At 41.2% G+C, this 27,059-nt stretch overlaps 1 protein-coding gene across 1 annotated transcript in view; it reads left to right on the top strand.

Annotated features, from left to right (window-relative positions):
- Positions 1–22,058: 22,058 nt before the first annotated feature.
- The window catches only part of LOC116901075 (zinc finger protein 239-like), a 28,438-nt gene continuing 23,437 nt past the window's right edge, over positions 22,059–27,059 (top strand). Inside the window, exon 1 of the mRNA XM_032902641.1 lies at positions 22,059–22,064. Within this exon, the coding sequence (XP_032758532.1) occupies positions 22,059–22,064 (6 nt within the window). The remainder of the gene's footprint in view (positions 22,065–27,059) is intronic.

Below are 27,059 nucleotides of genomic sequence, written 5' to 3'. Positions count from 1 at the left end.
ATAAAGAACTCCCTTAGAGAAATGCAGGAAAACATAAATAAAAAAGTAGAAGCCTATTGAGAAGAATCACCAAAATCCCTGAAAGAATTACAGGAAAACACAATCAAACAGGTGAAGGAGTTAAAAATGGAAATAGAAGCAATAAAGAAAGCACAAAGGGAGACAACCATGGATATAGAAAACCAAAGGAAGAGACAAGGAGCTGTAGAGAATACAAGAGATAGAAGAGAGAATCTCAGGAGCAGAAGATTCCATAGAAATCATGGACACAACTGTCAAAGACAATGTAAAACGGAAAAAGCTACTGGTCCAAAACATACAGGAATCCAGGACACAATGAGAAGATCAAACCTAAGGATAATAGGTATAGAAGAGAGTGAAGACTCCCAACTCAAAGGACCAGTAAATATCTTCAACAAAATCATAGAAGAAAACTTCACTAACCTAAAGAAAGAGATGCCCATAAACATATAAGAAACCTACAGAACTCCAAATAGATTGGACCAGAAAAGGAACTCCTCCCGTCACATAATAGTCAAAATACCAAATGCACAAAACAAAGAAAGAGTATTAAAAGCAGTAAGGGAAAAAGGTCAAGTAACATATAAAGGCAGAACTATCAGAATCACACCAGAATTCTCACCAGAGACTATGAAAAGGAGAAGATCGTGGACAGATGTCATACAGACCCTAAGAGAACACAAATGCCAGCCCAGGCTACTGTATCCTGCAAAATTCTCAATAAACATAGATGGAGAAATGAAGATATTCAATGACAACCAAATTTACACAATATCTTTCTACAAATCCAGCGCTACAAAGGATAATAAATGGTAAAGCCCAACATAAGGAGGCAAGCTAAACCCTAGAAAAAGCAAGAGACTAATCGTCTTGGCAACAAAACAAAGAAATGAAAAGCACACAAACATAATCTCACATCCAAATACGAATATAACAGGAAACAACAATCACTATTCCTTAATATCTCTCAACATCAATGGACTCAATTCCCCAATAAAAAGACACAGATTAACAACTTGGATACACAATGAGGACACTGCATTCTGCTGCCTACAGGAAACATACCTCAGAGACAAAGACAGACACTACCTCAGAGTGAAAGGCTGGAAAACAACTTTCCAAACAAATGGTCTGAAGAAGTGAGGTGGAGTAGCCATTCTAATATGGAATAAAATCGATTTTCAACCAAAAGTCATCAAAAAAGATAAGGAAGGACACTTCATATACATCAAAGGAAAAATCCACCAAGATGAACTCTCAATCCTAAATATCTATGCTCCAAATACAAGGGCACCTATATACATAAAAGAAACCTTACTAAAGCTCAAAGCATACACTGAACCTTACATAATAATAGTAGGAGATTTCAACATTCCACTCTCATCAATGGACACATCATGGAAACAGAAATTAAACAGACACGTAGACAGACTAATAGAAGTCATGAACTAAATGGACTTAACAGATATTTATAGAACATTCTATCCTTAAACAAAAGGATATACCTTCTTCTCAGCAGCTCATGGTACTTTCTCCAAAATTGACCATATAATTGGTCATAAAACAGGCCTCAATAGATACAGAAAAATCGAAATAATCCCATGCATCCTATCAGACCACCATGGGCTAAAGCTGGTCTTCAATAACAATAAGGGAAGAATGCCCACATATACATGGAAGTTGAACAATGCTCTACTCAATGATAACCTGGTCAAGGAAGAAATAAAGAAAGAAATTAAAAATTTCTTAGAATTTAATGAAAATGAAGGTACAACATACCCAAACTTATTGGACACAATGAAAACTGTGCTAAGAGGAAAACTCATAGCTCTGAGTGCCTGCAGAAAGAAACAAGAGAGAGCATGTATCAGCAGCTTGACAGCACACCTAAAAGCTCTAGAACAAAAAGAAGCAAATACACCCAGGAGGAGTAGAAGGCAGGAAATAATCAAACTCAGAGCTGAAATCAACCAAGTAGAAAAACAAAAGGACCATACAAAGAATCAACAGAACCAAAAGTTGGTTCTTTGAGAAAATCAACAAGATAGATAAACCCTTAGCCAGACTAACGAGAGGACACAGAGAGGGTGTCCAAATTAACAAAATCAGAAATGAAAAGGGAGACATAACTACAGAATCAGAGGAAATTCCAAAAATCATCAGATCCTACTATAAAAGCCTATATTCAACAAAACTTGAAAATCTACAGGAAATGGACAATTTCCTAGACAGATACCACGTACTGAAGTTAGATCAGGAACAGATAAAGCATTTAAACAACCCATGACTCCTAAAGTAATAGAAGCAGTCATTAAAGGTCTCCCAACCAAAAAGAGCCCAGGTCCAGATGGGTTCAGTGCAGAATTCTATCAGACCTTCATAGAAGACCTCATACCTATACTATCCAAACTATTCCACAAAATTGAAACAGATGGAGCACTACTGAATTCCTTCTATGAAGCCACAATTACACTTATACCTAAACCACACAAAGACCCAACAAAGAAAGAGAACTTCAGACCAACTTCCCTTATGAATATCAACGCAAAAATACTCAATAAAATTCTGGCAAAACGAATCCAAGAGCACATCAAAACAAGTATCTATCATGATCAAGTAGGTTTCATCCCAGGCATGCAGGGACGGTATAATATATGGAAAACCATCAACGTAATCCACTATATAAACAAACTGAAAGATAAAAACTACAAGATCATTTCTTTAGCTGCTGAGAAAGCATTTAGGACAAAACGGCAACCAACTGATTGGAAAAAGATCTTTACCAATCCTACAACTGATAGAGGGCTTACATCCAAAATATACAAAGAACTTATGAAGTTTGACTGCAGGGAGACAAATAACCCTATTATAAAATGGGGTTCAGAGCTAAACAAAGAATTCACAGCCGAGGAATGCCGAATGGCTGAGAAACACGTAAAGAAATGTTCAACATCTTTAGTTATAAGGGAAATGCAAATCAAAACAACCCTGAGATTTCACATCACACCTGTGAGAATGGGTAAGATCAAAAACTCAGGTGATAGCAGATGCTTTCGAGGATGTGGAGAAAGAGGAACACTCCTGCTTTTTTGGTAGGATTGCAGACTGGTACAACCATTCTGGAAATCAGTCTGGAGGTTCCTCAGAAAATTGGACATTGAACTACCTGAGGACCCATTTATACCTCTCTTGGGCATATACCCAAAAGATGTCCCAACATATAACAAAGACACATGCTCCACTATGTTTATAGCAGCCTTATTTATAATAGCCAGAAGCTGGAAAGAACCCAGATGCCCTTCAACAGAGGAATGGATACAGAAAATGTGGAACATCTACACAATGGAATATTACTCAACTATCAAAAACAGTGACTTTATGAAATTCATAGGCAAATGGATGGAACTGGAAAATATCATCCTGAGTCAGGCAATGCAGTCACAGAAAAACACACATGGTATGCACTCACAGAACACATGAATCTCAAGAAGGATGACCAAAATGCGAATGCTTCACTCCTTCTTTAAAAGGGGAACAAGAATACCCTTGAGAGGGAATAGGGAGGTAAAGTTTAGAATAGAGGCAGGAGGAACACCCATTCAGAGCTTGCCTCATATATGGCCCATACATGTCTAGCCACCAAACTAGATAAGATGGATGAAACAAAGAAGTGCAGGCCGACAGGAACCGGATGTAGATCGCTCCTGAGAGACACAGCCAGAATACAGCAAATACATAGGCAAATGCCATCATTAAACCACTGAACTGAGAACAGGACCCCCGTTGAAGGAATCAGAGAAAGAACTGAAAGAGCTTGAAGGGGCTTGAGACCCCAATGAACAACAATGCCAACCAACCAGCACTTCCAGGGCTAAGCTACTACCCAAAGACTATACATGGAGTGACCCTGGGCTCCAACCGCATAGGTAGCAATGAATAGCCTAGTAAGAGCATCAGTGGAAGTGGAAGCCCTTGGTCCTGCCAAGACTGAACCCCCAGTGAAGGTGATTGTTGGATGGAGGGCCGTAATGGGGGGAGGATGAGGAGGGGAACACCCATAGAGAAGGGGAGGGGAAAGGGTTAGGGGGATGTTGGCCTGGAAACCGGGAAAGGAATAACAATCGAAATGTAAATAAGATATACCCAAGTTAATAAAGATGGAAAAAAAATCGGATAGAGAACTAAACAGAGAATTCTCAGTAGAGGAATCTGAAGGAACTGAGAAGCACTTAAAGGAATGTTCAGAGTCTTTAGTTATCAGGGAAATGCAAGTCAAATCAACTCTCAGATTCCATCTTACCCATCAGAACAGCTAGCTGTGAGGTGACTTGAGGATATCTGAGAATCCCAGCACACTGAGACAAAGAAAAAGCATATTTTCTCAGAGAATCCTGATGCTCTGCCAAGTAAGCTGCATTCCTGAGAAAGTGGCCTTCATGATTATTTCCTCCACCCACTCCTCCTCCTCCTCCTTCTCTCTCTCTCTCTCTCTCTCTCTCTCTCTCTCTCTCTCTCTCTCTTCTCTCTGTCTCTCTCTGTCTTTTTTTCCCTCTTTCTTTCCTTCCTTTTTTAAAATTATCTTTAATCTTTTTTTTTTTAAACAGGCCAGTTGTTATCCCCTCCTAATCCACACTCCTGACAGTTCCTCATCTCATTCCTCCTCCTCCACCCACCCCTCCATCTCTAAGAGGATGTCCCCATCCCCCATCCCCACCACACCCCACCCTGCCAGGCCTCCCCAATCCCTGAGGTCTCAAGTGTCTCAAGGGTTAGGTGCATCTTTTCTCACTGAGGCCAGACCAGGCAATCTTCTGCTGTATATGTGTTGGGGGCTTCAGACCAGCTAGAGTATGCTGCCTGATTGGTGGCTCAGTGTTTGAGAGGTCTTGGGGGTTCAGGTTACTTGAGACTACAGAGACAGACAGGTTGATCAATGGAATAGAATTGAAGACCCAGAAATAAAACTACACATTCATAGACATGTGATCTTTGACAAAGAAGTAAAAAAAAATATACAATGGAAAAAGAAAGCATCTTCAATAAATGGTGTTGGTCTGACTGGCAGTTAGTATGTATGAAAATAGATCCATAATTGTCACCTTGTACAAAGCTCAAGTCCAAGTGGATCAAGGACCTCCACATAAAACCAGATACACTGAATGTAATAGTGTGTGGTGTGTGTGTGGTATGTCGTGTGTCTCTCTGTGTGTGGTCTCTGTCTCTGTCTCTGTCTCTGTCTCTCTCTCTCTCTCTGTGTGTGTGTGTGTGTGTGTGTGTGTGTGTGTGTTGGATTTGTCAAACAGAACTCCAACAGCAAAATTGATAAATGGGACCTCATGAAACTGAAAAACTTCTGTAAGGCAAAGGACATAGTCAATAGGGTAAATTGGCTTGGGAAACAAAAACTTCACTAACCCCACATTCAATATAGAAAAATCTTTTAATTAAACTGAGCAACACTTTGAAAGAGTTGGACCACAGACAGATTTCTCAGTCTGTAAGGAGGTTTAGGTCATGTTGAACCCTGATAATCTATTGTTTGAGAAGTAGAAGCTGTTGAGAATTAGAAGCTGTGAGAAATCTTTACTCAGAATTGCTCCTGTATAAAGGAAATGCAGGAACAAAAAGTGGAGCAGAGACTGAAGAAAAGGCCATCCAGAGACTGCCCCACTAGGGATCTATCCCATCTGCAAACACCAAACCCTGAAGTGCAACATCTACTGATGATGCCAAGAAGTACTTGCTGACAGGAGCCTGGAATAGTGGGCTCCCCGAAAGGCTCTGCCAAAGCTTTACCAATACAGATGCAGATGCATGCAGCCAATCATGAGACTGATCCTGGGGATCCTAATGGAGGAGCTAGGGGAAGGACAGAAGGGGTTTGCAGCCCCATAGGAAGAACAACAAAATTAACAAACCAGACACCCCCCCCCAGAGCTCCCAAGGACTAAACCACCTACGAAAGAGTACACATGGAGGGACCAGCCACATATATAGCAGAGGATTGCCTTATCTGGCATCAGTGGGAGGGGAGACCCTTGGTCCTGTGAAGGCTCGATGCCCCAGTAAAGGAGAATGCTAGCCAGATGAGGTGGGAGTGGGTGGTTGGATGAGGGAGCTCCCACATAGAAGCAGGGGTAAGGAGCATAGGATAGGGGGTTTGCAGAGGGGAAACTTGGAAGGGGGATAAGATTTGAAATGTGAATAAATAAAATAACTAAAAATTTAAAATTAGTGATCTTAAATTAGTAAAAATTTGTAATTTTTAATTAGTAATTTATAAATGCTAGTGTATTCAATAAAATATGCAATGGTTCATGTTACTCTGCATCCCCTGTGTCCTGATTGCCATGACCCTACCCAGGGACCCCAAAGCACTGGACATTGACAAGTGGTACATGGACCCTGAGAAAGGAAGTTTTCAGGAGTGTTGGAATCTTTGGTAAGTAAACTTTTATTACAGGGAAATGGGACAAGCTAAATCTATTCCTTATATTTTTCTTTCATGGCATTTGCTTAAAACTCATGATGCTCAAGTTACACCATCCATCCAAATGTATATATCTGTTTGTCTATATGTTTGTGTTGGTATATATGTATGTATGTAAACATGCATGAATATTTGTGGAGTTGATTGTGATAGACAGTTGGGACTGGCCAGAGTGTAGGTGTATGAATATTTGAATGTATATGCATCTGCACATATTTGCCTGTATAAAGCTTATTAATTCTTTTCTTTTTTTCATCTCTGGTTCACAAAAGTTCACTAGCTTAGCCAGAGAGGCTTCTGGCTGATTCACCAGAGAAAGGAGCACTAGCAATAAATCCTTTCATTTAATTCCATGCTGTTAAACAGTACATGTTAATTGCCAGATATCAGCACTTATGAAAGTAAAAGTAAAGAATTAAGTTCTTAGCAGAGAACTGTAAGAGTTAAGTTTCTGAAGTGCTTATTTAAGCATAGAGTTATGTCATCATGCAGGTGTAGGCAGGTACAAGAGAGAATGAGGCCTGATATTGGATGAGAAGGAAGAATGGGTAGGAGAAAAGTTTTAGAGGGAGGAGGAGACTGGAGTGGGGCAGAGGAAGCTGTGGAGGCTGATGATAAGATTGCTCTCTGCACATTTACAGGTTGTTATGAATGTTCTTAATCGGTGGATGTGTAGAAGGCTTTGTATGTTTAGGTGGGCAATTATACCAATTGGATCAGAGGTTATTGTTTTGTGTGTTCTTCCATATTGTGATTTAAGTTCAAGGGAGTGTCGGGAGCCATAATGAGACAAGCTAATAACTAGTGGGTGATCATCCTGAGATGGCCAGCCTCAGATTATTATATAATCTGCGAGTGGTTCGCTCTTATCAAGCAAAGCTATAAGGGATTCATTTTAGGAAAGATTCCTGCTATTAAATTGTTTTTCCTGCTTTTATTATTAAACATATATAACAATCATTAAGTAATAGCACACCACTTTGGAGCAGATCTCTGCAGATCTATGAAAATGTATTGTCTCATAGTGATGGTATATAGACAAATAGATGACTTCTTAAGTCTTAATGATGATCTTATAAGAATTCCTAAAATTATATCAGTGATTATTAAGTTCTTTTATATGGGACTGCTATTAAGTCTTTTTCTGATAGTCAAAACTGCAGTGAGAACTCTGCCAGTCTCCCAAGTGTCACCAGTTAATTGCTCTTAAAGAGTAACCAGACTTTCTCCTACTCAGAGCACATTCCAAGAGGTTGTAAAACAATTAACCAAAGGTCATAAAAAGGAAACTAACAATTTATTATAGATGCAAGGACAGAGGATAAAATATTGACTGGGTTTATCTATACAAAACTTCACCAATAACTTAGTTATGGTTTTAAACCTTCAGTGAACCTGTGGAGCTGTGACAGGTGATGGTTAGCCAGATAATTACTCCCGATGAATATGCATGTAAACATTCTCTGTTGTAAACTTCTATTTCAATTTATCATTTGATTTTTTATATGAACTTGTGATGAAGTTTGTAACATGTGACTATGTATTCTGAAAGATATGTGGTGAAGACTGAGCTGAAGAGAGGGACAGCTGGAGAGAACAGCTGGAGCAGGACTGAGCTGGAGGGGACTGAGCTGAAGAGTCAGGATTGAGTGAAGAAGAACTGAGTTGAATTGAGCTAAGAGGAACTGAGCTAAAAAGATATGGGCTGAGAAGAAATGTAGAGTGGAATAACTTACAAACTATAAGTAACTTAAAATACTAAGAGAGCTATGTGCAGAATGCGGAGGGAAAGAGGAAAAAAGAAGAAGCTGGAGAGAGCAGAAGGAACAGGCAGGTTTTACTGAACCATGGGACAGAACAGGTCCTTTCTTAATAGTAAGGCAGACTTAGTCTTCTTAAAAGTAACAAGCCTTTTCTCTTAGAAACTTGGGTTTAATTCATATCACATTAAAAGGATAGAAGCTATTTCTTTCTTTATGCAATAAAGATTGGAGCTCATCTTTCATCCAGAATGAGTGAGTTCTTTCTGCACTGGTGCTTGGTCTTTGCTCTACACGCATGCATGCAGTTAAGGCCTAGGCCTGCGGCCTCCACTGTGAGCAGGGCCAGCGAGGTTGGCAGGCGTTAGCATCTGATACAAGCCACTAAGTTTAAGGCAGGCAGAGAAACAGAGATAATAATTGACGAGGGTAAGCCTTTCCAGGCAGGAGATTCTGCGCCCAGCAATTGTGCCTATCCGGCAAGTTCTAAAATAATAAAGCTGTCTCTGTGTCCTTTATCGGAGGATTCTAGGATCTCCGGAATGGGCTGGTAACGCAATTGCTCCCCAAGCAAAGCCAAGGAGAGAGGAGCTGGGTTGGGGCTGGCAGCAGCGGATCCCAGAGCCAAGCTGGAGCAAAGCGGGTTAGAAAAGGAAGCCGGGTTGGGGGATGGTTTCGATAAATCCCGAGGAAAAGGGAGCCCCGGGATGTGTGTAAGTATGTAATTGTGAGAATGTATACATGAGTGTGTGTAAGAATGTAATTGTGAGAATGCATGTAAGCGTGACCCAACTAGTTTGAGTGGAAATGTATAAATTTGAATTTATGATTCTGTATATGAAATTATGTAAGTGTATGCATATTTGCCTATGTAAAAGTTTTTCCTTCTGTGATATTCACTTCTTTTGGTTCAGTAGAAGTTTATTGCTCTAAACTTCCCCCTAGGCTGACAAGCAAGAGGTATAGGGACAAAAGGTAAAAGTCTCTAGCAATTAATCCTTTACTTTATTTCCTGCTGTTTTAGAATGAGGTGCTAAATGCCAGAGACTGCAGTTTCTGGCCTCAGAGGAACATAGAAGGCAGGTCAGTTACAGTAGCAGAGCATATTGTGAAATACTTTGGACAGTATTGTCCACTTCCTCCAGATTTTCAAGTTTTTTTGAATGTAGGCTTTTGTAGTAGGATCTGATGACTTTTTTGAATTTTCACAGATTCTGTTCTTATGACTCCCTTTTCATTTCTGATTTTCATAATTTGCACATGCTCTCTGTACCATCTGGTTATTCTGGCTAAGGGTTTATCTATCCTGTTGGGGGGATTGCCAGACCCACAGAACTGAGGACACTCCTGAGAAATTGGTGGAGACTACTCTCTGCCCACATTGCCAAACCAAGAGGAAAATGCCTAGTGCCACCAGTGCCCCCTTCACACAGGGACCTAGGAGCAATCAGGGGTAGGACCCTTCAGGTTATTGCCCTTGCTGAGACCTGAAAGCCAGATGCCAGGACTGCCTACATGCCTCAATGCAGAGGTAAGACCAACTTTTCTACAACAAGTGACCTGCCTGGTTGACTAAGTACACAGAAAGGCAGAAGTGCTCTGGAACAGGACACTTCTGGTTTCTGGCTGTGTCTGGAAATGATCTGATCCCATTCAACTGCTCCCTGCTCCCAAATCCTTTGGGGGATAGAGCTGAACACCCAGAAGTGCAGATAATCTTGAGACCGCAGGACAGATTGCCACTTCTGCCCACCTCTACAATATTTCTGGCCCACGAGGATGCTGCATAATGACTCTGGACAGCAGAATATAGGAGCAGTCAGGTGTGTGAACCCACAGTCCAGGTCTGCATCTGGAACTGAACTGAACTAGTCAAACATGTCCACACAGAGAAAATTCGTGAGGGGTGGGGATGGAGCTGGACCCTCAGAATTGTGGACGCTCCTAAGAAATCAGAGGAGACTACTCTCTGCCGAAATTTCCGACATTAGAGGAAAATGCCTAGTGCCATCTGTGCCCCTGCACCCAGGGAATTAGGAGAATCAGGGTCAGGACATATTGGTTCCTGTTCTCTCACGTGGTTGATAGCCAACTGCTACAGATGCATCTAAGGAGAACCCTATAAAGAATCTGCAAACTACCTGTCACTATTGTTCATGTTTGAAAGGCATAGCCAGAGTTGCTAATAAGCTTGTACAACTCATTTGGGCCTCAGGACAGTAGTAGCTCCTCTACTGGGCGAATCACAGAGCAAATGACTCAAACATCTGAGTCCTCCAAGCTCTGCAGTTCCATCATAGGTACAGACAGAGCCCCAGTCCATGAAGTTGGCATTTAATAGAATGTTCCATTCTCCCAGAGCACTTATTACCCTTTTCCATGGCACAGTGTCCAATCTTTGCATATTCAATGATACATGCACTGTATAAAATAAAAGACATCACTGCTCCAAGGCATGTTGGATTAGAGAGTTTATTATACACAAAAGAAAGAACACAGATAGATCTTTGGGTTTCTGGGACAACCAAGAAAAGACATGACCTTGAAACTTGTGGAGAGTGGAAGGAGGGGAGAAGCAAGTGCCAGACAAAGAGGTCAGAATAATAATTAAAAATGAAAAAGACCAGCTATCAAATGGTTGGAAATGTAAGTGAGAGAATGGCATCCCTACTCTTGGGCTAGAGGATGAGGTATGCCAGCAATATGCTGTGACAGTTAGGGACTGAGTTCTGATGAGAAAATCAGAAGGCCAGACTTGCTTTGTTTTGATCAATAGCTCCCTCCCCGCTAGCCACTTTTCCCAGGCTTTCAGACTTAACAACAGGAAGAAAGGAAAAGAAAGAAATGATTTAATTTTACTCTCAAATGTTATTTTTAAAATTTAAAACACACTGTATGGTCCAATATTTTTCAGGGAGTAAAGTATGTACTAGAGCACACCAAGTATTGTAACTTTTCTCTTATATTCTTTATTTTCAAAGAGGAATAATAATTTTTCTGTTAGGTACAGCCACACCAGTTTGTCTAGATCTATTTTTGAACTAGGGAAAACACAGAAATTTGGTTTCTATATATCAGTTCAGTTCCTCATTCAGGTTCGTCATTGGCCTGCTCTGTAGAATGCCCCAAGCTGGCCAGTATGGAAATTTACTGATTTTCTAAAATTGATTTCTTGCCTACTCATGGTTAATGCCAACAACTACCAAAGCAGAAAGGCTTCACCTTCCTTCTTCCTCCTCTTTTTCTGGGCTGTGATTATACCTGCTTGAAAGTTGGTCAGTGAATTCAATTCTTACACAGGTTCCTCTTAATTCATACTCCCGTCAATCCTAATATAGGGAGGTAGAACAACACTAATTCACATGGTCTTTTTCTCCTTACTGTCCAGACAGAGCCCAGCTTGAAAGGAATTGCATGACAGTCCTCTGACCACTGGTCAGCAGAGGCAGGATTAGGTGTTCAAATAAATCTTGATTATGATATTAGGAAAGCCTGAACTGATATCTTAAATCCTATTTAAATTGGGAAGATACATTGTAATGATTATACCAAGAATCTCCTCTTTCAAGTTTGTAAGTTTGTGTACACAATTCTTATCACATATTCTCTGTCTTGTAATGCTGATCAAGGAATCCTGAATAAGTGATTGGGCAGAATCAGAGATCAGGGTGGGAATTCCACTAGGAAGAGGAAGGAAAGATGGGGAGCAGATGTGCTGTGTGGAAAAATGAAATTGACCCATGAAAAAATGGTCAGAAGAGTCAAGTCAATAATTATAAATAAGTATCACAGGATAGGGTTTGGAGGTAGCCAGGTCAGCATCAAAGGTCAGCATAGGTCCTTTGATTGCTCAGCATTCGAGGAGCACTTTTAAGTAAATCTAAGTTTTGTTGTGCAGGGACTGGGAACAAACAAAAGGTAAAGAAATACCTCTGCCAGATTAATACACTGTTTACATTTATGTTACAATTAATTCATGATCACATATATGTATGTATGTCTCTAGAGAAAACCTGTGCTTGTGAACATGATTGAGTGGGTTTTCAAGCTAAGACAGCAATTAGAGAAATGACACCCTTCATAATAGTCCCAAATAATATAAAATACCTCAGTGTGACTTTTACCAAGCAAGTGAAAGATCTGTATCATAAGAACTTCAAGCCTCTGAAGAAAAAAATTGAAGAAGATCTCAGAAGATAGAAAGATCTCCCATGCTTATGAATTGGCAGGATTAATATATTAAAAATGGTCATTTTACCAAAAGCAATGTACAGATTCAATGTAATCCCCATCAAAATACCAATCCAATTCTTCAGAGATTTAGACAGAACAATTTGCAAATTCATCTGGAATAACAAAAAACCCAGGAGAGCTAAAACTATCCTCAACAATAAAAGGACTTCCGGGGGAATCACTGTCCCTGAACTCAAGCAATACTACAGAGCAATAGTGATTAAAAAAGAAACTGTATGGTATTGGTACAGGGACAGGCAGATAGACCAGTGGAATAGAATTGATACCCAGAAATGAACCCACACACCTATGGTAACTTGATTTTTTGACAAAGGCTCCAAAACCATCCAATGGAAAACAGATAGCATTTTTATTGAATGGTGCTGGTTCAACTGGAGGTCAGCATGTAGAAGAATGCAAATTGATCCATTGTTATCACCCTGTACAAAGCTTAAGTCCAAGTGGATCAAGGACCTCCACATCAAACCAGATACACTCAAACTAATAGAAGAAAAAGTGGGGAAGAGTCTCGAACACATGGGCACTGGAGAAAATTTCCTGAACAAAATACCAATGGCTTATGCTCTAAGATCAAGAATTGACAAATGGGATCTCAGAAAACTATAAAGCTTCTGTAAAACAAAGGACACTGTTGTTAGGACAAAATGGCAACCAACAAATTGGGAAAAGATATTTACCAAATCTACAACTGATAGAGGGCTTATATCCAAGATATACAAAGAACTCATGAAGTTAGACTGGAGGGAGAGAAATAACCCTACTAAAAGTGGGGTTCTGAACTAAACAAAGAAGTCACAGCTAAGGAATGCCAAATGACTGAGAAACACTGAAAGAAATGTTCAACATCTTTAGTCATAAGAAAAATGCAAATCAAAACAACCCTGAGATTCCACCCCACACCAGCCAGAATGGCTAAGATCAAAAACTCAGGTGACAGTAGATGCTGTCGAGGATGTGGAGAAAAAGAAACACCTCTCCATTGTTGGTGGAATTACAGACTAGCACAACGATTCCAGAAATGAGTCTGGAGGTGCCTCAGAAAATTGGACATTGTACTACCTGAGGACTCAGCTATACCTCTCTTGGGCATATACCCAAAGATGCTCTGACATATAACAAACTCACATGCTCCACTATGATCATAGCAGCCTTATTTATAATAGCCAAAAGCTGGAAATAACCTAGATGCCCTTCAACAGAGGAATGGATACAGAAATTGTGGTACATCTACACAACGGAATACTCCTCTGCTATCAAAAACAATGACTTTATGAAAATCATAGGCAAATGGATGGCACTGGAAAATATCATCCTGAGTGAGGTAACCCAATCACAGAAAAAGACAAATGGTATCCATTCATTGATAGGTGGATATTAGCCCAAAATTCTCGAATTACCCTAGATGCACAGAACATGTGAAAGCCAAGAAGTATGACCAAAATTTGCATGCTTCATTCCTTCTTTAAAAGCAGAACAAGAATACCGATGGGAGGGAATAGGGAGGCAAAGTTTAGAATAGAGGCTGAAGAAACGCCCATTCAGAGCCTGCCCCATATGTATCCCATACATATACAACCACCAAACTAGATAAGATGGATGAAGCAAAGAAGTGCAGGCTGACATGAACCAGATGTAGATCTCTCCTGAGAGACACAGTCAGAATATGGCAAATACATAGGCGAATGCCAGCTGCAAACCACTGAACTGAGATCAGGATCCCTGTTGAAGCAATCAGAGAATGGACTGAAAGAGCTTGAAGGGGCTTGAGACCCCATATAAACAACAATGCCAAGCAACCAGAGCTTCCAGGGAATAAGCCACTACCTAAAGACTATACATGGACTGACCCTGGGCTCCAACTACATAGGTAGCAATGAATAGCCTAGTAAGGGCACCAGTGGAAGGGGAAGCCCTTGGTCCTGCCAAGACTGAACTCCCAGTGATCAGGATTGTTGCAGGGAGGTTGGTAATGAGAGCAGGATGGGGAGGGGAACACCCATATTTGAGGGGGGGAAGGGGTTAATTGGACGTTTGCCTGGAAACCAGGAAAAGTAAGAACAATTGAAATGTAAATAAGAAATACCCAATTTAATTAAGAAGGAGAAAAAAAAGATAAGAAAGGACAGTTCATACTTTTCAAAGAAAAAAATCCACCAAGATGAACTCCCAATTCTGAAGAGTTGTGCTCCAAATGCAAGGGCACCCACATCCATAAGAAAATCTTCACTAAACATTCAACACAGATTGAAAATCACATAATAATAGTGGGGGACTTCAACACCCCACTCTCATCAATGGACAGATCAAAGAAATTGAAACTAAACAGATACAATGAAACTAGCAGAAGTTTTGAACCAAGTTGATTGAACAGATATCTATAAAACATTTAGTCCTAAAACCAAAGAATATATCTTCTTCTCTGAACTTAATGTTACCTTCTCTGAAATTGACCATAGAGTTGCTCAAAAAACAGTCCTAAACAGATACAAGATTGACATAGTCCCATGTATCTTATCGGGGCACCAGGTACTAAGGTCTTCAATTACAGCAAAAACTACAGAAATCACACATGTACATGGAAATTTAAAAAAGTCTACCAATGTTAATTTTGTTGTTGGTTGCCCTGGAGTTATCTGAATTTTGATGCTAATTCCACTGCCCCAAGCATGGCTGCCCAGTCATATACTCAGGAATCAGGTGACTTGACCAGAATCTTCTTTCCATTTAATTTGTAAAATACAGGTGAGGAAAGGTACAGGATAGAAGCAGATCTGTCCTTGGATGAGAAGGAGGGATTGGCTGGAGAAAAGTTTGAAGGAAGAGGAGGAGATTGGAACAGAGGAGGGGAGATAGTAGCCCGGAGACAACGTGGAAGGAATGTTCTTAAGGGATGGATGTGTACTGGGCTTTGTGTCTTTAGGTGTGCAATTATATCTTATCAATTGGGTCACAAGGTTATTGTATTGTTTGTTCTTTAAGGTAGTGACTTAAGGGTAGGAAAGGGTTCGGTGGCGGGAGACACTGGGCCACCATGGTTTTGGGATGTTTCTGGCATAGAAGCCTTGAGAACTAGATAGTTAGTGAGATTGCTGCCAGGCTCAGAAAGAGAACTTTGGCTGTGTGGTATGGGATGGAACAAAGCAGGTGAGAGGCTTTGCTGACTGAGATTTAATATATTTGCCAGATATCATGGGGCACTGCAGTAAAAGACAACCATTTTATATTTTATAATTTTACAAAGAAAAAAAATTAAAGTCTTTTTAGAATTTAATGCAAATGAAGGCACGGCATACCCAAACTTATGGGACACAATGAAAGCTGTCTTAAGAGGAGAACTCAAAGAACTGAGGTCCTCCAAAATCAAACTGGAGAGAGTATCCAGCAGCAGTTTGACAGCACACCTGCAAGGTCTAGAACAAAAAGGAGCAGAGACACACAAGAGGATTAGACAGCAGGATATACTGAAACTCAGTGATGAAATCAACCAGGTAGAAACAAACAAACAAACACAAAAAGAAAAACAAAAAGAAAAAACAAAGAGAAACAAAAACAAAACAACAACAACAACAACAACAACAACAACAAAACCAAACAAACTCTATGTAGAATGAACAAAACCAGAAGCTAGTTCTTTGAGAAAATGGCCTAGGTAGAAAAACCCTTAGCCAGAGTCAGCGGAGGGCACAGTGACAGTTTCGAAATTAATGAAATCAGAAATGAAAAGGGAGACAAAACAACAGAAACAGAAAATATTAAATAATTATCAGATCTCATTCCAAACACGTATACTCAACAAAACTTGAACATCAGGAGAAAGTGGACAGTTTTCTGTACAGATACTGTTGGACCTGAAGGAATACCACCAAAGATACACTCGTAACCAAATACCACGGGAGCCGAGATTTGATGAAATCAGCAAGAGGTTTATTAATTCTGGGGCATCGGGCTTCCTCAGCCTTCAAGAGGGAGAAGGCGGCTAAGAACCCCGTTCTACAGATATATGCTACGTTTAATCACAAGAACCAAAAAAGCCACAGGAATGGGGATGGGTACGAGACACACAAGGATTTTTTGGAGCCACAGTCACATTGTCCTTGGTGCCTGGAGCAATGCTGTGGTTTTGGGTGGTGAAAAGTCCCTGCCAGTCCTGCCGGTCATGTGACTACCAAGAGGAGAGGATGTAACTAGGTAATAAAACCACAAATGGGTGGGGGAGGTATAACTGGTGGAATTTCCCAGCAGGGGAGCACACAAACACCCATCAAAGAGAACTCCAGATCAATTTCCCTATTACAAAATACACAATAAATTTCTAGAAATCTAAATCCCAGAACACATCAAAATAATCACCCATCCCAATCGAGTAGGTTTCATCCAAGGAATGCAGGGATGGTAAAGTATATGTAACTCCATAAATGTAATTCATTGTATAAACAAACTCAAAGAAAAAAACCCATGTTCATCTCATTATATATTGTGATGGTTTGCATATGCTTGGCCCAGGGATTTGCACAATTAGAAGGGATGGCCTTGTTTGAGGTTGTGTGTCACTGTGTGATGGCCTTGAGACCCTCCTCCTACCTACTCCTCGGATGATTAGTCTGTTCCTGGCTTCCTTTGGGTGAAGATGTAGAACTCAGCTCCTTCTGCACCATGCCCACCTGGATGCTGCCATGCTCCCTTCTTGATGATAACAGATTAAACCTCTGTACCTGAAACCTGCCCCAATTAAATGTTGTCCTTCAAAAACTTGCATTCACCAATGTGTGTGTTCACAGATATAAAACCCTAAGTGAGACAGAAACTGGTACCGGGGCCTGGGGTATTGTTGTGATAGGCCTGTTCACCCTTTTCTTTGAAAGAATGTGGACTTTGGGACTTTGGATTTGGAAAGCAGTGGAATGCTTTAAATGGGACTTAATGTGTTATCTTAGTAGGAATGGGAAAATCTTTGTTACTGAGAGTGATTTGAATTGTGCAGGCTTGGCCCAAGAGAGTTCAAAGGAGAAGGATTTCAGTATGTGCGGTATAGGCTGCTTATGTGGTATTTTGTTGTAGAATGTCACTACTTTATGCCTTGTCTGAAGAGTCTGCTCAAGGGTAAGGTGAAAAAACTCAGATTGTCTTGACAGAGGAAGTCTCATAAATACCCATCATAGACTTTGTTTTTGGGTTAAGTCTCATGTAGAGCACTTTAATGAAAAAAGGGAAGTTGAGAGAGGAAAAGTACAAAATATATGATTCGAGTATTAAAGTTATCCAGTGAAATGGAGCTGAATCCTGGGTTCAAGGTTATTAAATTGAATTAAGGAAGTAATGATCTTGTGCCAAGATTCCACCAAACTAAATTAGCTCCAGCCATTTAGAAAAAACTTTTAATCCCAGGAGACAGGAATACATGTCTCTAAAAACATAAACTTGGTATTCTGTGGACTACCCCATCCAAGCCACATTCTCTTTAAGTTTCATTTTTAAAAAAACCTTCTAGTAGAAACGAATTGTTTAAATTTGTTTCTAAGGCTCATTGCTATTGTTAAAAAAATATAGTTACAATAGCAACTTGTGAAAGAAAGCATAATGTGAGATCATAGTTCCTTGCTATATCCCATTCTTGGATGATGTCACAGGGTCAGGAGCTTGATAGAAGAGTACACAGCTGTCCACTGGCAAGAGCAGAGATTGCTTAGTTCATGTGGGCTAATGAACAGTTCACTTTCTGAGTTCTTCCACAACCAGGTCCATCCCTATGAAATGGAAACACTCACCTTAGTGAGTGTATTCACCTCAAGAAACATAATTATGACAGTATCCCACAGATATAGTCACATGCTAACCTGATTCAAATGATCCCTGCTTGAGACTTTCCTACCTGTGATTCCAGATTGTGCCAAGTTGACAATTAGAAGGATCCATCGCATCCTCTTCATTTCTATGGTAGGTGAGACAAACTAAAAAGTAAGTCTTCTGGGCTTTGACCAAACCAGAGCACTTGTGCATGGTTGGGGGTTGTGAGAAGATCCCATTCTATACAAAATGGTAGGGTGACAGCCTTAGGACAACCAACAAAAGAATTAACAGCGAAGCCCATGATTCCACTCACAGAAGAACTGAACACCAGGTGTCATATAGGTTTACACACAGGTTCATCACACCCATATTCTCAAGAGATGCAAGTTGAAACAGCCAGACTTCATTAGAGAGATGAAGAAGTAAGGAATGCATGATTTATACAGAGAACAGAGTATCAGTCAACACATCTGCCATAATGTGGATGAACATTCAAGTCCCTCAGTGGTTTTTCTATTGTTGTGATAAAACACCCTAACAAAGGAAACACATAGAAAAGCTCACTGAGGACTTAAGTTTCATAGTAAGTACAGTAAGATTTTGAAGCCATTGTTGCAAGACATTTGTTCTTATTGTGAGCCCCAAGTTTGTGAATTTGAAAAACCTGTTGCTTGTTGTGCAATGGCTCAGCTCTAAGGCATAAGTTTAATTCTGAGATATTTCTATAAACAGGATTAAATGAACTTAACCATAAATCAAATTTAAAACAAGGTGACAATTGAGAGTGAATGAACACAGGATGTGGAAAGGGAGTCAATGAGCTGAGGAGTATTTAAGATAACTTGGAGAAAGAGAAAGGACCCTTTATTTCTGGGTAGTCAGTTTAGGAATAAGGTCAGCTGGGTTCGCACTTTGCCTTCAGATCTAGAAGACTTTCACCATTACATTGGCCTCCTGAGTCTTCAGTGGTAAAATTGAATGTTTAGGATAACACACACACACACACACACACACACACACACACACACACACACAAAAAGAATGTATCATCATGGCACTGAAAGTGGCAATCAGCAGGTGTCATCATGTTGCCACAATAGGTAAGACATTACACCTTGAATCCTGATCCACAAGGATGAGGCAGAAAAGAGACACTCAGTATTGTTTGGGCTTTAGACCCTTCAAAGTCTGCCTGTTCCTGTCCCGGGAAACACAAGTCCTTTAGTAAGTCATACCAACTAATCTTTTCCCGAATTGTCCCACCAACCAGGGACAGAATATGCAAACATATGAGTGTATAGTAAGCATTCTCTTTCAAACCACCAGGAGGTCCTTAGGCAAAGTGAAATGAGCCACCCTCACAGTGACCAACAAACACTTCATGTTCCTTAGAGCTTTCAAACATACAGAGTTAGTATTTAGTCAGAGCCAATATGTGGGTGAGAAAAGTGAAAATTAATGTTTCAATAGACACAGAGTACAGGTTTGGAATATCAAAGATACTCTGTATATGTTCTTGGCGATTTGTACATCATCTTCTTAACATGCTGAATTGGATACCTGTATGTAGAAGGATGGTAGATCACAGATCCTGTGTACATTACTGCAAGTAAAAGGAAAAACAAGCAATGAAAATAAGAGGAGGAGGGGGAGCAGGAAGATGTGCAGGAGAAGAATGAAAAGAATAGGAAGAGGAGGAAGAAGAGGTGGAGTCAAGCAGGTGGGGGCAGAGTGGAATTGCAATGATGAGGGTAAGCAGGGCAGCCGGGACACAGAAGTTAGGTTGATGCACATTAGGAGGCATCCTTAACTTTGCTCCATCTGGTGAAATCTACCCTCTAAATCACCAGAAGCCATGCTGAGTGAGGGGACGAAACCTTGCTCCACACAGAGAGGGCACAGATGCCCAGAGGTTACAACAGCTTGTGATGGATCCCTGGGCCTTTCTGTCTGGGAAAGTTTGCACAGTTTCATAAATTGTACCTTTTGTGCAGTGCCCCTCGCTATCTCGCCAGCAAGAACACGCGGGGACACATGAATTCCTCTGCAGCTAAAATGTTTATTGTATCTTAAAGAGGGGGAGCCGAGGTGCCGGCATGGCGCAGCTTATATACACCCTAGCGCGGGCGCATCCACACCTGATTAGTCGCTTACCCATGATCTCATTAGGCACGCCCCGGAGTGGGCAAAGACCTGGCACGAAGGCACTCTTGCACATGTGCACACAGCTAACTTCCTGAAAGTTAACTTGTAATGGCGAAAGCTATCCCGGCTTTCCACGTGGGGCGCAGTGGAAGCCAGCACCATCTTGTGGTGGCGAATGTTATTGCGGCTCTCTACAGTGCAGAATGCTCTTTTGTCAATAGTTATTCCACCGAGTCAGGATGTAAATAGCTCAGATAATAAAGAACTTACCTTGTGTTGTTTTGTCCATGCTTGGCCAATTGGGTGGAATTGTTAGGTGTGTACCATTGGAGCAGGTATATCACTGTGGTTGTGGTCATTATGATCCCTTTCCTAGCTGCCTGGAAGCCAGTATTCTGCTAGCAGCCTTCAGATAATGATGTAGAACTCTGAGCTCCTCCTGTACTATGCCTACCAGGATGCTGCCATGTTCCTCTCTTGATGATAGTGGGCTGAAACTCTGAGCCAGTAAGCCAATGCCATCTAAATGATGTCCTTTATGTAGATTTGATTTGTTCACCGTGTCTATTATGAGATTTGCCTTGTTCACAGTGTCTATTATAAGCAGTTAAACCATGGAAGATAACATGCAAGCATGAAGGTGTGAGCTGACCCCTAGCCACACTCAGAACACTATGACCCCAGACAGATATCTCAAACTGCAAATTGATTTAGGTTAGCTTGTACCCAGATGAACTACCGTTTGTGTAGTAAAGGCTGTTTCGATTTAGAAGCTGTGAGAAATTTTTATATTGCTTGCCTATAAATGGTACTGAGAAATAGCAAATTGTATGTAGTGTTGCACAGTTTCTCTGCCTGCCACTGTCCTGATTGCTGTGACCCTACCAAGGGACCCCAACAACTGGATGATGACAGACGTGAGGAGGTAGGGGGCATCTCCAGAAGGAATAATAGGATGGGGACATGATTGTCTAGGATGTGCCAGAGATCTGGTTGGGGGATGCTCCATGGAATGTATTAGTGTGATGGTAGCTGAGACTCACTCCAAGGAGCGTGTGAGATGGAGCCTGAAGTGACCACCTTCTGTAACCTCCCTGGAGTCCCAGTGAAGGAATCATCATACTAACCCATCTACAAAACCTTCCTGCCTACAGGAGGTGCAGGGACAAAGAAGGAGTGGGGTCTGAGGGAATGGGCTACCAATGACTGGTCTGTAGGGAGCGGCACACATATATAAAGATGTCGCCGACATCCGGTGTACCAGTGCCATTCTGGTGGTAAACAACAGCACTGCACATGTGCAGAGTTGCCTTGGGCGCTTGCCCAACTTGGGCGAACTATGCTTATGAGGCGATTTATGTTCCACCAATCCCTGGGGGACAAGCAGCATAACCATTGCCTGCTATTCATAAAAGGTGAGCACTTTTGTCACTTGGGGTCCCTGTATCAACAATGAGGTGGTCCTGCAATAAAGGATGTTGAGAAGAATCCGACCGTGTTGCGTCTTCCTTGCTGGCCGAGGTGGGCGCGACAACTGGTGGCCCATACGGTGACCTGAGGACATCCTCGTGGATGCAGAACTCTTCAGTCTCAGGACGGCAATGTCGGTAAGTTCCCAGGTAAGGGACAATAAAGTTCTCTGGAGTTGAGCAGAGACGATGAAAGCCTCGGTGTAGAGGCCAAGTGATAAGGGGGATACAAGGTAGAGCAATGCTTTTCTCCCTGATTGACCCTTTGTGGGTAGGACTTGTAATTTTGTTTCTTTTCTTCTTTGTGTGGTGGATTTGTTTGCTTTTGAATTGCCACTGTCCCAGACCTGAGTGCATTTGCTGGGAATAGCCAACAAGTGCCAGGCTACGAAGTCGTGTGTAAACAAACACGCCAGCCCACCCTGCTCATAAAAAAAAGTTCCCCAGATAAGGTGGGAAAATTCAAGTCCGCGGTAGTAAGCAGCGATAAGGCCTCCGGGTATGGAACAAGTGTAGTGAGTAGGAAATTTAATTTTATGGACCCCGCTCTAGTGGCGGTGTGTTGGTTGATAGGCAATGTTATTTTTTGGAGCATAGTGTTTTATGTGTGCTCGTGCTTGCGGCCCACGCAGTAGGGGGGAGTGAAACTAGCTGCGGAGCCACTGTAGCAAGCATGGGGACTTCTCAGTCTCACCCAATTTTTCTGGCTCTTCAAGAGCTGTTTAAAAGAAAAAGGCTTAGGTTGAAAAGAAGCACTATAGAGAGATTTCTTAGTGAGTGTGATGCCATTGCACCCTGGTTCGCTGTCTCTGGGAATCTCATGGTGGGCAGCTGGGATAAGCTGGGGAAGTATTTAGATTTTGCTTGGGAGCAAGGAACCTTGAAGGCGGGGGTTCGGCCGGTATGGCGCTTAGTGCGTAGCTGCCTAGAAGATCAGAAATGCTGTCAACAGGCTATAGAAAAGGGACAGGCTGTGTTAGAAATGCTACAGGAGGAACGATCTGAAAAGGCTGAGAGTGAGGCAGGGGAGGACTCTAAAGAAAACAAGAACAAGAAAGGAATTTATCCATCTCTCAAAGAACAGGGTCAGAAAAAAAATTCCAGTTGCTGCCTATAGTGGCCAGACCTTCAAACTTGCTCACAGAAGGAGAGCGTTCATTAAGAGAAGTTCTTTAAGGGAGTCTACCTTATCTGCTGGCCTTATTCCAAGAGAGGAGTTGCTCTCCAACATTAAGTTACCTTTCCCGTTGGTCATCATTGACATAGAGAGTGCCTTTGATCCTATCCCCTCAGCAGCCAGTTCCTGCTCCTATGGTCAAAATGCCCCAGGTTTGGGGACAGGGAAGCCCTTAAAGTAATTTCAGAAAGATTCTGCAGGAGACTGCAAGGAACTTTGTTTTGCCAGATTGAACAGGCTTTACTCTAGGATGATAAGGGGAGAAAGTCTTGGCACCGGCTCTTCAACTTACTCTGACTGAAGGCTGTGGCCAAGGTCAAAATTAATGTTTTCTTTTCCATGGGCCTTTAACCCACTGAGACAGTTTGATAAAGGGCTGCTACTGAGGTCCTGAAAGTCCCAGGTGAACTGATTGCAATTCTTTTGTCATCCACTTGACACCTAACACCCAGGTCTACCGCCAGGCTCCAAGGGTGGGTCTCTGAGGGGCTGGAAAATGTCCCACCAATCTGGCTAAGGTTATTTTGCTTTCCGCTAAAGATTGTGGCACCCTAGGAGCGGCTTATGCGAAAGTGGTTAAGGTGCTTGAAAACAATCAATTGTTCATAGCACCTGAGAAGGTTCAAATGGGCCAAATGGGGGAATATCTAGGAACTATAATCACTCCTCATAGTATTTCCACTCAGAAAATTGAATTACGAAAAGATCATTTAAAAACATTAAATGACTTTCAGAAATTACTTGGAAGCATAAATTGGATTTGACGCTATATTAAAATGCCCAATGTAGATTTGCAATCACTCTATGAGATCCTGAAAGGGGATTCTCAACTTACTTCACCCCGTGCTTTAACCAAGGAAGCACGATTATCTTTACGGAAAGTAGAAGAAAGACTGGACAAGGCAATGCTAAGAAGGTACAAGGAAAAGGAGGATCTGCTTTTGTGTATACTGAGAACCTTTCGTCAGCCTACAGGAGTGCTATGGCAACAAGGACCACTTCTTTGGATTTATCCCCATATTTCTCCTAATAAGACCCTTGAATATTATCCTTCTGCCGTTGCACAGCTTGCTGTGTTAGGTGTTAAATCTTGCATTCAGCATTTTGGTATTTTACCCAAGAAAATTATTATACCATATACTACAGCTCAGAGAGAAAAATTGTGTGCCTTGATAGATGATTGGGCCATATTACGATGTAGTTTTGATGGAGAGTTTGGCAATCATTATCCTAAGGATCCTTTGCTATAATTTTTTACTGAACATCCAGTGATCTTTCCTAAGGTCACTGCCTCAGAGCCTTTGTCTGGAGCATTAGATATTTATACAGATGGCTCCAAAACACGTGTAGGTGTCTATATGGTTGATTCTCAAGAACCAGTGCTAATTCAATACAGTCCAGGCACCCCCCAAATTACGGAATGTAAAATTGTATTGGAAGTTTTTAAAAGATTTCGTGATTCTTTTAATTTAATTTCTGATTCTGCTTATGTGATTAATGCTGTGCGCTCACTTGAAATTGCAGGGCCATTCCAGAGGAAAGCACCAGAATCCATCTGGAACCCTGGTGCACGGAGGCTCCCGGAAGGGGCGGCACAGATCTTCCTATAATCTTCATTAATCACAGATGCTATATTCCAGTACTTGGTTTTATTCTCTAGTGTTTCCCAGGAATTAAGAATTTCATTCTGTCTTCCCAAGAGAATTTATATCTTCCTTTTTCGAGCAACATCTCTGTAGCTCAGGCTTTCTTGATGTCATACAGTTAAGATTGATTTGAACACCTAATCCTGCCTCTACTGACCAGTGGTCAGAACACTGTCCTCAACTCTTTTCACGCTCTCGTTTATCTTGTCATTAAGGAGAAAAAGAACACATGAATGAGTGTTGTCTAACCTCCCTGTGTTAGGGATGCGAGAACTACAAATTACGAGGAACCTGTGTAGTTAAGAATTGAGTTCTCTTTCCAACTTTGGAGCTGGTGTAATCACAGCCCAAAAAAAGGAGGAGGAATAAAGAATGTGAGGCATTTCTGCTTTGGAAGTGGTTCTCATTAACCGTGAGTAGGCAAGTAATTTTAGACAATCAGTAAATTTCCAGACTGGTCATCTTGGAGTGTTTTCCAGGTTAGAGCAAAGGTGAACTTAAAAGCGAAACTGAACTTAAATGTATGAACCAAATTTCTGTATTTCCACTAGTTTGAAAAAAAGAAGATCTAGACAAAGTGTGGCTGTGCCTAACCAGGAAAATTATTATACCTCTTTGAAAATACAAAATGTTAGAGAAAAGATATAATACTTGGTGCGCTCTAGTACACTCATCAGTCCTTGAAAAATATCAGACCATCCAGTGTGTTTTGAATTTGACGAATAGTATTTGAGAATATAATTAATTCATTTCGTTCTTCTCCTTTTCCGAAGTGTTAAGTCTGAATCCCTGGGACCAATGGCTTGGGAGCCCTATTTATCAAGTCAGTGCAAACCTGACCTTCTGATTCTCTCATCAGAGCTCACCCCTAACTGTCACAGCAAATTTCTGGCACACCTCCTCCTCTACCCCAAGGGTTAGGATGCCATTCTCCAGCTTCAATTCCTTATGTAATCCAAGCATTTGGTAACTGATCTTTCTCTTTTATCATTATCATTCTGACCCCTTCCTTGGTGTGGCTCTTGTTTCTTCCCTGCTTCCTGTCTCAACAAGTTTCAAGGTCATGTCTATTCTTGGCTGTCACAGATAAGCCTGAAGCATCTGCATTTTGATCATCCTTCTGAGTTTCATGTGTTCTATGCATCTATGATAGTTCGAGAATTTGGGCTAGTAACCACTTATCAGTGAGTGCATACCATGTGTGTTTTTCTGTGATTGGGTTACCTCACTCAGGGTGATATTTTCCAGTGCCATCCATTTGCCTATGAATCTCATAAAGTCATTGTTTTTGAGAGCTGAGTAATATTCCATTGTGTAGATGGACCACATTTTCTGTATCCATTCCTCTCTTCAAGGGCATCTGGATTCTGTACAGCTTCTGGTTATTATAAATAAGGCTGCTATGAACATAGTGGAGCATGTTTCTTTGTTATATTTGGAGCATTGTTTGGGTATATGCCCAAGAGAGGTATAGCTGGGTCCTCAGGTAGTGCAGTCCAATTTTATGTGGAACCTCCAGACTGATTTCCAGAGTGGTTGTACCATTCTGCAATCCCACCAACAATGGAGGAGTGTTCCTCTTTCTCCACATCCTCGCCAACATCTGCTGTCTCCGGAGTTTTTGATCTTAGCCATTCTGACAGGTGCAAGGTGGAATCTCAGGGTTGTTTTGATTTGCCTTTCCCTTATGACTAAAGCTGTTGAACATTTCTTTAGGTGCTTCTCAGCCATTCAGCATTCCTCAACTGTGAATTCTTTGTTTAGCTCTGAACCCCATTTTTAATAGGGTTATTTGTCTCCCTGCAATTTAACTTCATGAGTTCTTTGTATGTTTTGGATATAAGCCCTCTGTCGTAGGATTGGTAAAGATCTTTTCCCAATCTGTTGATTGCTGTTTTGTCCTAACAGCAGTGTCCTTTGCCTTACAGAAGTTTTGCAGTTTTATGCGATCCCATTTGTCAATTCTTGATCTTAGAGCATAAGCCATTGGTGTTTGTTCAGGAAATTTTCTCCAGTGCCCATATGTTAGAGAATCTTCCCCACCTTTTCTTCTATTAGTTTGAGTGTATCTGATTTGCTGTGGAGGTCCTTGATCCACTTGGACTTAAGTTTTCTACAGGGTGAGAAGAATGGATCGATCTGAATTCTTCTACAGGCTGAGCTCCACTTGAACCAGCACCGTGTGATGAAAAGGCTATCTTTTTTTCCATTGGATTGTTTTACCTCCTTTATCAAAAATCAAGTGACCATAGGTGTGTGGGTTCATTTCTGGGTGTTCAATTCTATTCTACTGGTTTATCTGCCTGTCTC

This window comes from Rattus rattus, chromosome 5 (assembly GCF_011064425.1).
Source record: "Rattus rattus isolate New Zealand chromosome 5, Rrattus_CSIRO_v1, whole genome shotgun sequence".
Classification (NCBI taxonomy): domain Eukaryota; kingdom Metazoa; phylum Chordata; class Mammalia; order Rodentia; family Muridae; genus Rattus; species Rattus rattus.
Note: the sequence above shows the minus strand (reverse complement) of the source record. Positions and strands in the feature narration are given on the sequence as shown.